This window comes from Anoplophora glabripennis, unplaced genomic scaffold (assembly GCF_000390285.2).
Source record: "Anoplophora glabripennis isolate ALB-LARVAE unplaced genomic scaffold, Agla_2.0 scaffold1113, whole genome shotgun sequence".
Lineage (NCBI taxonomy): Eukaryota > Metazoa > Arthropoda > Insecta > Coleoptera > Cerambycidae > Anoplophora > Anoplophora glabripennis.
The window spans coordinates 106,246-118,687 of record NW_019417231.1 but is presented as its reverse complement, the minus strand read 5'-3'; the positions used below and the strand labels follow the sequence as shown (position 1 = coordinate 118,687).

General features: G+C 34.3%; 1 protein-coding gene across 3 annotated transcripts in view; it reads left to right on the top strand.

The window, feature by feature from the left end:
* The first annotated feature begins 1,177 nt into the window (after positions 1-1,177).
* LOC108914645 (mannosyl-oligosaccharide glucosidase GCS1) overlaps positions 1,178-12,442 on the top strand; it is a 58,497-nt gene continuing 47,232 nt past the window's right edge. For 2 of the 3 annotated variants that reach the window (XM_023456064.1, XM_023456066.1), the window contains exons 1-2: positions 1,178-1,510; positions 1,625-1,884. In XM_023456064.1, the coding sequence (XP_023311832.1) occupies positions 1,651-1,884 (234 nt within the window). In that variant the 5' untranslated portion in view covers positions 1,178-1,510; positions 1,625-1,650. The remainder of the gene's footprint in view (positions 1,511-1,624; positions 1,885-12,442) is intronic. The other variant, XM_023456065.1, reaches the window with a different exon arrangement.

Genomic DNA, 12,442 nt, shown 5'->3' with positions numbered 1-12,442 from the left:
CCCTCTTAGGTCGAACTGTCCTTCTGCCATTATTGAAATTGATTCTCGAATAAATTTATTTAAATCATGTTCATTAGGTACACTGGCAATACAATTGTCAACATAGAAACTCTTGGATAATTTTTCGAGGGTTTCACGAGAATATCCAGGATCCATATTCTCACACTTATCCCTACATCTTATCAAATGATGCTCAATCGTAGCACCTAATAGAAAAGGACTGCAATTGACTCCGAATACCACTCGTCAATGTTTGAAAACAATTTCTTGGCCGTCTTCATTAATCCACAGAAAACTTAAATAATCCCGATCTTTTTGGTGTATACTAATTTGTAAAAATGCCTTTTTAATGTCTGATTATAACTCCAATCTGGAACATACGAAATCTCAGTAACAATGTAGGTATCAATTCAATTAAATTCAGTCCTATCTCCAGACACTGATTTAATGAGGGACTGCCTGCTTCTTGAGCTGAGGCATCAAATACAGGTCTGATTGCAGTCGTAGAACCTTCCTTAAGAACTGGTCTATGTGGCAAAAAATGACCATAATTGATGACCTCTTTCACTTGTTCAATTAATTTTAGAGATTCCCATTCGCGAAAAACTTCATTGCATGGCATAATCAAATTATCCTTTTCTAGTTTGCGCACCGTTGTCGCTAGTCGTTTCTTCGCGATACTGTAATTTGATCCAACCATCCAACCATGGTAATCTGACCTGATATCTTCCTTCCATATCCACAGTAACCGTTTGCAAAAACAAATCTTTTACTGCAGCCGCCATTTCCTCATTGGATTTCTTTTCTGTGAGTTCTTGAATCCCCAATACATCTAACTGCCATAGCTCTGTAATTGAAGGATTTACTAACTCCCAGGACAACTGGGCTAGGCACCTGGAGTCGCTGGATCCACAAGACAACAGTCTCTGGAAAACGCAGAGCGCCCTGCGACAGACCGCTCATCGTAAGATTCCTCCAATCCACGGTAGTGTGGGGGTGGTTTACACGAACCAGGAAAAGGCCGAGGCTTTCGCCGACAGCCTGGAACTGAAGTGTAGACTGCCTCAACTGCCCGACGAAGACGAGGAGTTCGAGATAGTGGCTGAGCGCGCGGCCCGACGCGTCGACAGAGAGCCAGACAATGACATAATCCCCNGCCTCCAATAAAAGTTTTTCCATATTACATTTTCTGATATGATTGGCTTCCTTCGTGTTGTTTATTTTTTTTTAATGGAAATACATTCTTTTCAGAGTAGATTTAAAGATATAGATTAGGTGCCAACAATTAGCTTTCGTTGTAAGAATCGTAAATTTCTGTAGTGAACTGTCACCAGATTGATTTTTATTTTAGTGTTTGAGTTGAAATAACCTAAAAAGTATTATATTTCTGATTAGAATCTTTTATAGAGAACAGAAACAGAATAGTCGTAGTCACTCAACAAATGTACACGTAGGTGGAATAGTGTCGGAGTAACAGTAACAGATGTAATAATAATAATAATATATTCAGGTATAATTGTACTTTTCTGTTGCCTTGGTTTAAAGTTAAACATATGTTTTGTTTTATTTTGGTAAAAGTAAATTAATTAAAAAAATTAACATTTTAAAATGTTTTTCTTTTTAGTAACATAGAATTGACATAAATGAATAATGGTTCGACAACGTAGGTCCCAAGTCAATTCTGAAAATAATAGAGTCGATAAAGGAACCAATAGCAGTAGTAGTAATGGAAGTAATCCCATAAATACTAAATTAATAAAAAATACTAGTATATTCAGTTACTGGAAACAAATTATAGTATGTGTTGTTCTTGCTATAGCAATATGCTTTGGTTATATGGGATATTTAGAAACTAGAGTGAATACTCCATTAGATGATAAAAAAGTAAGTAAAAGTATGCAACGTGTTTCCTAAATGATTTAAAATATAAGAGAGTGATTTTCCTGCCATTAATTTAAAATGATTGTGTATGTGAAACATGTTGTGTCTCACCGTTGGAACACTACCCGCAGTTCCCGGCCTAGACGGTTCGTAAAAATAGGTAATAATAACGATAAAACTTCTATATCACTTTTATTCTCCAGTGACAAACTTCGGTAGACATATACAGGGTGTTCCTAAATAAGTGTCGCAACGGAAAACTGTAAATTCCTCTTGAAAAAAGAAACATTCTTTTCCTCTTCCATTTTTCTTTTCGGGCTTTCGTTTTCGAGATACACGTCATAACATTCATTTTTTAAAAATTTTTTGCCAATATCTTAGGAACTGTTTGAACTACAGGACTGAGTTTTTGTACACGCATTACCACTATTAATAGCTACTTTTTCGCACCCTTCTCGAATTCATTGAACATCCCAGTGGTAGAGATTTTAAGATATCGTAAGGGTTTTTCCCCCCTAACTTTTACGCCACTGGAAAAATTGACATTTGAGAGCAAATTCTGAAGCGCCAATGAATTTTACACAAAAAGAGTTCTCTTGGTTCATTGATCTAAAGTCAACTGTTTTCAAGAAAAATGACTATTTATGAACAAAAACAAACATTTTGCTAACGTTTCGAAAATCTTTTGTAATTTACAAGATGGGTAGTAATAGTTAACAATTTTAACGAAATTTAACAGCATTTGCAACAAGTAGCTATTAATAGTGGTAATGTGTGTACAAAAGCTCAGTCCTGTAGTTCAAACGGTTGCTAAGTTATTGGCAAAAATCTGAAAAAAAGTTTTGACCCCGTGTATCTCGAAAACGAAAGCCGGGAGAGAAAAATGGAAGAAGAAAAAAATGTTTCTCTTTTCAAGATGAATTTACAGTTTTCCGTTGCGACACTTATTTAGGAACAGCCTGTATACATAAAACAATATTGGTAACTATTTTCCAATAAAAACAGAATATCAACTATCCTTTTTTTTTACAGACAAAATCGCACACTATTAATTAACCACGACATTTCTTTTTTTTTGACAACAATCTTTTTACATTGGACGTGAAGGTTAATACATAGATGTGACATTCTTCCACCTGAGAAACGGTTAATGCTAAGAAACGTTTCTCACAAATAAAAAGTAACAAACATAAATTTACAAGTTTCTCTCAGTCTAAATACCGACTAGGTAATTTTACCAACCGACCACTTCGGGTGAAACTCACTTTTTGATCGGGTACTCTGCTTTTAGACACTCCTGCACTAAAATTACTCTCCTCTGCGTGGGAAACAATCGCTGCACAGGTCTCAATAGTTCACCCCGTGCAGTTTTAACTAGAACCAATCGAGTATGTCCGTCTGGAATAAGTTCTGTGATATGCCCTAGGGGCTATTCGACACGCTAATTGGCCAAGATATTCCAACCTAAATTGTCGTTTCAGGTCTTCTCTTAATTTTTATTTGTTCCGCGCACTCCGAGTTAACGAGTTCTTGTCTATTTTGTCACAATCGGGCATGCTAGATTCAGTTTGTTCTCATAAAAACATGGCTGGTGTAAGTGCTACCAAATCATTGGGATCATTAGATATGTGGGTCAATGGTCTGGAGTTTACGATCGCTTCATACTCACAGATCAACGTAAGTAGCTCCTCATAGTAAAGACAAGCATGTCCTGACGAAGCAGTTCCTTTACTATACCTATCATTCTTTCGGAAAATCCTTCCCACCACGCCACACTTGGGGGGTTAAAACCCCAAACGATTCATTGTATGGACGTTTCCCGAGTAATGTCTATCCAATTGAGATTTGCAAACGCATTTTCCGCTCCCTTAAAGTTTGTTCCATTATCACTATAAATTATCCTTGGCCTACCATGGCGCGTGACAAATCGCCGAAGAACTTGTAGAAAGCCAGTAGTAGACAGTGATAAGAGTCAATTCCAAATGAACGGCTCGATATACCTCATAAGTGAATAAACAGATCCATGCTTTTTCATCTGATTTCAGGCAAAAATCCGCTCCAACTATTTCAAAAGCCTTACTACTTCGTACTCTGTCTGCCGGTAATGGAGGTGGCTCGGCAACAAATGACTTCGACTGGAATCTTCGGCAAATTGTACATCTTCGCAAAATTGTTCTGATAGTACGTCTACCTCTCAATATCCAACATTTTTCACGCAATTGCGAGAGAAGAGCTTGCAGTCCCATAAGACATGATTAAACATCCTACAGAAAAATGTTTTGCGGGTAAAATGATCTGTAGTCATTGGTATCTTCTCTGTATGACACTCTAGACTTCAGTCGAATTATACCCACTTCATCGTAAAAAGAGTTTAAACAATTAATTCTTTGATCAGTAAGATCAGAACATTTTTCTTTCTGAATTAATTTAAAGACAAAAGTTTCGGCTTCATTTAACTCTTCAACTGTTAAGGACGCTTTTTTCCGAATATTTCACATTATTTATGAATCTAAAGATTCAACCTATCATCCTTGTAGTTTTGATAAAACTACTGAAAGAGAACAAATACTAAAAATCTGAATACGCTGTATTTACAAGTGCTACAACTAACTTTTTCTTGCGCTCGTTCGCAATTTCTTCCTCATTAATTGTTGGGTTTTCGGTCGGCCAATTTGATCTATTTTGATATAGTCAACTCGGTCCCTCCCACCATTTGGAGTCCAAAAGTTACTTAGCCGTACAACTTCGAGATGAAAGATCTGCAGGATTGTATATTCCGGGAACATGGTACCACTGATGTGCATGTGTTAACTGACGATTTCAGTCACTCGATTGCATACGAATGTTCTCCATTACACTGTATCCACGCTATTACAGTTGATGAATCGGTTAAAAAAAAACTCAAATTTGACATTAAGTGTGTCTATTACATGTTTGTAAAGCCTGGCTGCTATCGTTGTTTCCATTAAATCCATGCGTGGGATTGTCAATCCTTTCAACAGCGCTACTCTTGACTTTCCCATAAACTTTGTAACAGTAACTTTGGCATTAACGTAACGGGTGCCGTAAAACCTATAGGGTTGAAGACTCTTTGTGTCATGGATAGTATCGTTCTCTTCGTGACTGCTTCATTGAAAATTTTCGAAAAATCTTCACAGATTGTGAACACGTCTCGCTTCGTAAACCATCTTAGTCCGAGAACAGATACATTATAATTATCAGCATCTGAATTTCCAGAAAACTGCCACCTTCTTAGGTCGAACTGTCCTTCTGCCATTATTGAAATTGATTCTCGAATAAATTTATTTAAATCATGTTCATTAGGTACACTGGCAATACAATTGTCAACATAGAAACTCTTGGATAATTTTTCGAGGGTTTCACGAGAATATCCAGGATCCATATTTTCACACATCCTTACATCTTATCAAATGATGCTCAATCGTAGCACCTAATAGAAGAGGACTGCAATTGACTCCGAATACCACTCGTCGATGCCTGAAAACAATTTCTTGGCCTTCATTAAACTAAAGAAATCTTAAATAATCCCAATTTTTTTGGTGTATACTAATTTGTAAGAATGCCTTTGTAATGTCTGATATAACTCCAATCTGGAACATACAAAGTCTCAGTAACAATGTAGGTGTCAATTCAATTAAATTCAGTCCTTTCTCCAGACACTGATTTAATGAGGGACTGCCTGCTTCTTGAGCTGAGGCATCAAATACAGGCCTGATTGCAGTCGTAGAACCTTCCTTAAGAACTGGTCTATGTGGCAAAAAATGACCATAATTGATGTCTTCTTTCACTTGTTCAGGCAAATTTTTTGTTCATTTTCTACTTCAGCCTGTAAAAAGTTCATGAGGTTCTAATGTGGAATCCGCTGTCAAAGATATTGCAGAACCTGTGTTATTAGAAGTAGAACTGAATGACGAATGCTGCCAGATTCTTAAAAGATCCTGAGGTAGACATGACTCGATTAGAGGAAACAACATTGCTGCGTACTTATCAGAGGTTATTCCTACTGTGTCCTTAACTGTGTTTCAATTTGGTCATAAAGCTTAGAAATATCAACCTTTTGAGGTGACCTTGTATTACTCAAAATTAATTTTAATAACTCCCTAACATGTACCTCAATTTGCAGATCCTCCCTATCAAATCTGGCTTGCATACACTCCACAATTTTTTCATAATTTTCTCCCATTACCGGGAAGCTTTCTACAAGTTGACGTGCCCTACTTCCTGATACTGTTGCCTGTAGTAAATATTCTATTTTGTCACTATTATCTATGTCGGGATCTTCATGAACCTTTTTGAACTGCGAACAAAATCCCAACCAGTCTTTTATATTGCCATCGTAATGCTTGAACTCAATTTGGAACACTTTTTATTTACTTAACCTAACAGTACCTGAATTTGACATTATTTCTCCAAAAAGCCGCCAGTGGCATTTTTTTTTCTTGGGACAATGGGGCGGCACCAGTAACGCAAAAAATTCGTATTTTATTTTGTGTTGCGTTTTCACAAAAACGCTAAAACAAGTCAATTAGTAAATAGGAATTGTCATTTTGTCACGTTGCTTAAACCTTTTTTGCTCTATGTTTCATAAACCTATGACGTCATGGACATTTTTTTTTTAAATAGCACTACCTAATTTTTTAAGCATAAATGGATAGTCCTTTTGAAGGGAAATACGTCGATATAGGGTTTGTCCTACTTTACTTTGACAGGAGTGAAAAAAAGCCAATGACTGTAATGGACATGGTTTAAAATAACAACAAAAGTAGGTATCACAAACTGATGCGAGAACAGTGCCACAGCAAAAAATGGAAATTTGTGGATATTTTGTGTTTTGGTTGATTGTAGGTACTTATTTATGTATTGATATGTTGGCGTTTTCGGCGATACGACGACGTGTGTGGATTTTCAGTGACAGCTAAACATAACATTTTGCCTATCATTTTCTATCACTGTCATTGGCCTTCCAGATCTAGACAGATCTCTAACATGGCCAGCGTCTTCAAATTTGCGTACTAATCTGCATACTGTAGACGCAGGTATTGGTTGTTCTGGATACTTGGCATTGAATAATTGACATACTTCATCATAACTACGGCCATAATTAGGATTTCAGTTCTTTGTTTCTCATTTAAACACAACACCATCGTAATGTAAAGTTATGGTATTTGTAACTGTCACATTGATATGAGGCACTATTGCATTCGCTAACTGTCGTCTTCAGAACAATGCCTACATAGCCACTGTGATCGGGTGTACCTACCCAATCTACATATAAACATGTACCTACAATCAACCAAAACACATTTTTTGCTATAGCACTGTTTGCGCATAAGTTTGTGATACCTACTTTTGTTATTAATTCAAACCATGTTCATTCCAATCGTTGGCTTTTTTTTCGCACCTGTCAAAGTGAAGTAGGCCAAACCTTATATCGACGGATTGCCCTTCAAAAGGGTTATCCATTTATGTTTAAAAAATTAGGTAGTGCTATTTAAAAAAAATGTCGATGACGTCATAGGTTTATGAAACATAGCGCAAAAAAGGTTTAACCATTTACTAATTGACGTGTTTTAGCGTTTTTGTGAAAACTCAACACAAAATAAAATACAAATTTTTTGCGTTACTTCTGGGATGAACTGTATATTATCCTCCTGTCTATAGTTTTTAAAACAAAATTAATTTTATTTATAAATTATTTCAAGCTTGTTCTTTGTGTATGAAACTTCGTATAGAAATTAAAAGATTTTTTTAATAAATTATTGTAATTTTTTATTAATGCTTATAATACTTATAATAAATAAACAACTTGTATTTTATGGAAAATACGGTAGAATTTCTATAATCCGGCACTTCACTACACCGGCACGTCCAGTAATCTGGCGTTATTTTTTCCGCGTTTGTTTACTATCCTTGAAGAATACAGTTTATACAGTTACAGTTTAGTTGAAAGATTATTTTATAGAAACATAAAAACATTGCAGTATACATATACAGGGTGGTCACGAGGTAATGGGCTAAAATTCATGGGTAGATTCCCCTAGTAAAAATATTGTGATTTAGCCGAACTTCCCTTAGTCCAAAAGTTGATAGTTAAAGAGATACATGGTGTTAAATGTAAAATATTATTTCAGTTTTCTTAAATTTATTTCTTAACAAATGCAAATATCCTCACAAAATTTTGGGGATTGGAGTTCTTTGAGTAGAGGAATTGAAATCTGTTCACATTTTGGTTAAAGTTCATAGAGGGCGCTAGCTGCAGTGGATTGAATGTGTTAAAAACAACATAACTTTTTTGTACTTTAAGGTATCTCATCTTACCAAATTCCAACCATCGTGAGGCAGGGCGAGACTGGGGCACTTTCATAACTCACTCCACGATGACCAGAAGAAAACTTTACGAGTCCCCCCATGTCTCAAGCATCGAACCCTGTACCGCTGTTTTTACTGTGTTTGAACTGTCCTCCTAGTGATTCATTTCTACATTGTTTTATCTACCACTCAGAACATACTGTTTGTTGAACTTTATGCTAATGGCTGATGCTCTTTTCATATTTAAGGACGGGATTTTGTACAAAAAATATCGCCCAGCGTGAGTCACGAAACGGGACCCCGGCAAGTGCTGCTCTAGCGGCCAACGCTTCAAGGTGTGTTTTTTAACCGAACGACGAACAAGTCTAATAATTTACGCTGGACCGATTTTCCAGGAACGGCTCCAATTTGTGTACATATAATCTTATAAGGAAAGAGAGTAAAGATTTTATTAATCAGTAATAGATTATCAAGGACAATAATATTTTTTTATTAAGTAGGCAATAATTCTTAGTTAATAAGCTTAAACAATCTTATAATTACTATTCCTTCATTATAAAAGCAGAAATACGATTTTTAAAATTACATGTAGTTTCTTCTTCAAAAGTGACCTTAAAACAAGTATAACATGGAATAGTCAACAGTCTAATGTTTATATTTTCACATTAACAATCCGATAATGTAAATTAACTGCTATTTTCAGTAAAAATATATACCTAACCTGAATTATTTTTTTACTTTGGCGAGTCGTATTAACTTAAAAAACACTGCTTAATTACTAAAATATATAGAAACTTGCTACTAATTACGTTTGGAGAATAATATGTATAGGCATAAAATATATGTAAAATATTATTGTATCTATTTAGTCCATTGAAATGGAGGCTGAACCTCCATTTTTTCCTCTGTCGATCAAACCTGGGCGCAAATATGTTTTCGACCCTCAGGAATCCGAATCCGCAAAAATTTTTGACCTAGGTGGTCAGGCAAGGGGTCAAAAGGTCAAAACACCGTAAAAAATAAGGTTTTTCGCAAATATCTCGTAAACTACGGCAAGTAGCAAAAAAATAATTGCACCATCGTGTTCCCAGGGAAATTTTACATCGATTTTATGCTATTGCTTATTAAAATTAAATAAATTTATGTCATGTTTTGGACAATTACTAAGCAAGAGAGGGGAAGGCATTTGGGGAGTACGCGCACGCTACATGTATCGGCTGACTCGAAGCTGACAGCTCTAGCAGGTGCGCTTCTTTCGAATATAATGCGATTTCAAATATAATTAGCCTGCAGTTGTAGTGGATCTGGGTTCAATTGCCAGATACACTATTTTTTTGCTACTTACTTTAATTTTTAAATGGAAAACCAAAAATAATACTAATGAAGAACAGAAAAGAAACTTTTTTACAACGAAATACTTATTGCAAAAATGAAATATAGAGCTATGAAAAATCGACTTGTAAAGCTTATTCTACAAATACTTGTTCATAAAAAAAGTCAAAATTTGTATAAACAATTGTTCCCAGAATGACAACTTTTTATTTCTTAATTTTTAAGACTTTTGAGGAATTGAATAATGAATAAAATAAGTCTAGATGTCCGAGCGAATTAGGTTTTTTTCAAAAATCGGGCCTACCTCGAATTTTATGAGTTTAAAATTAAGTAAAAAATACACTAGAATAAAAGCCTAAATTTGTGTATTTGTAGAGGTCGAGCGTCATATTGTTTATAACAAAAGAAAATAAAATAATTGCTTTTTTTCAGTTTTTCACTTATATCTCCGAAAATAAGCCTCTAATGTAATTACCTTTAGATCCTTTCTTGCCGAATTTCGTTATCTTGACTTGGGCAGAAGATACATGCGCTCGCGTTTTTGACAATATAATTTTGCAATACGCCGCCATTTTTTTTTGGGTCCGGATTGCAGGTATTTGTTGAGCACCCCAACAGTTATCTTTTTCTGTAGTTTCATCCAATTTCAGTCCAATTTGTTATTTTTATTTAATTCTGAAAAATTTCTATTCACCGCTAATTTTGTAATATAAACAAAATTTTGCGAACTTTCGCAAAAGCCTACTCTTGTAGCAAATTTCCTCAGGAACAAAATAATAAGTATACCTCATGTTGATTAGATGCTTATTTTCGGAAATATAAGCGAAAAACTTAAAAAAAAGCAATTATTTTATTTTCTATTTTGTACCTAGCCTTATTTGAAACAATATTGAAATTCTGCACATCTTCATTGACACTTTTTGCCCTCTATCCGATTTCTTATACAACGTTTCGCCTTTCCGGGGCTATCATCAGGTTAATTTTTTTAAGTATAGTTGCAGTTTTGGTAGCAATTCATCATGTTTTTCACATACAACAAACAGCAAGTTTAAATTTTAACATTTCGTTTTGTATTTGACCTTCCATCTTCAGGTGTCCAAACTTCCAAATCTCTTTACTTTGGATCAGTTAAATGTTTAGAAGGCTTTTTTATAAGGGTTTAAGCCAAACTACATTAAAATACTAAGTTTCAAAAATATAAGATAGTTATTTTTTCTTTGACACCATTTCTTAGTAGATACATCAAGAGAAATGGGGTAAAAAAAATAACTCTCATATTTTCGAAAGTTAGTATTTTAACGTAAGTTTGGTTATCTCACAATTTTTTTAATTTAGCATTTAAACGTTTAACCCTTACAAAAAGGTCTTCTAAATATTCTACTGAGCCAATACTCAAAACAAAGAGATACAAATCTATGTTAGGACACCTGAAGATGGAAGGCCAAATAAAGAACGAAACGTTAAAATTTAAACTTGTTTGGTGTGTGTTTGACAAGAAAAAATAAATTAATTATATTTTTAAAAATTTCAGTTTTTCCCAAATATGTATTTCAAAAATAAATTGAGATATTCTTGACTTCTTGGTACCATATTTTTAGCCTCCTAATTGCATAACTTTGTTCTAATTTAACCAAATTTGTAAGTATCTCTTATAGAGATGGGAAAAGATTGGGTCTTTTGATTTTGAGGGTTTGAACCCGGTTTAAACCCATTTGAAAAGACCCAGTTTAAACCCAAACCCTCTTTTTAACTGTTTTGTATAAAAAGGGTTAGTTATCAGTTATGCAATCAAAGAATTTCCAAACTATGTCTTATTTATTAATATTAGGTACAGAAATAAAAATTAAAATTCTTAAAAACTTGGGAGCTTTCCAGTACCTACGTAGGGTGAGGTCAATATTTGATATTTTAATCTGCTTTGAAGTTATAAAATGGCGCGAAATTTAAATTATTGAAAAGACTGGACCCGGTTTAAATCCTCTCGACACAACTCTAATCTCTTATAATAAAAGAGAAGCAAGACACCCATGGTGAGCCTCTTGAATGACGCACCCTGTATACATCGACGAGTAACGCATGGTAGCAAAGTTTTAGTGCCGCTATGTCGTATGTTATGCTTTAACAGAAAATACAAAAATATATATTTTTTGCAACGCGATAGCATATTTGAAAAATATTTTGTTCTGGAATTCCTCGCCACATGAAACTTATATTTTTTGTAATGAAATATCACTTTATTTTCATATTTGCATTTAGTTCATTTTAAGAAGGCAAAAAAGGAAATGTAAAGACCCGGCTTGTATACCTAATGAGTATGAGAATGACTGACTTAAAAATAAGCAAACGTTGATTGTTAAGACAATATGAAATTAAAATTGTGTTAGTTATATTCATATTCAAGAATGAATTACTTTTTTGGTCGTCCCTTTTTTCATTAAATATCCAGTGGTTTCCTTCTTAGGCCGGTGTCCCATGCATCCGAAATCCGATGTACGATATCCGAAAATATTTTAATTCGTACGAATTATAATATTATAATTCACATGCATCCGAAATTAATCTCGTAGAAATCAAGTATAGAACCATGGAATTTATTACATGATGAAGATGAAACATTTTCAAATGACAACCATAGGTATATATTATAGAAAATATACGTAATATTATATTTTCTACATTCGACATTATAATATAACATTTATTTGACTGTAAATATATCAAACAACAATCATAGTATGTTAAAAACTTAAAAAGTGAGGTTAAAAAACATACGATTTCGGATAAAAGTTAAAATTATTTCTACTTTTTCCGACGTCGTATGAATTTTAAAAATTTCGGATGAAAATGAGCGGTAAAAATTTGAATGTATATTAACCAATAGGAACACTTTCGGACCTTC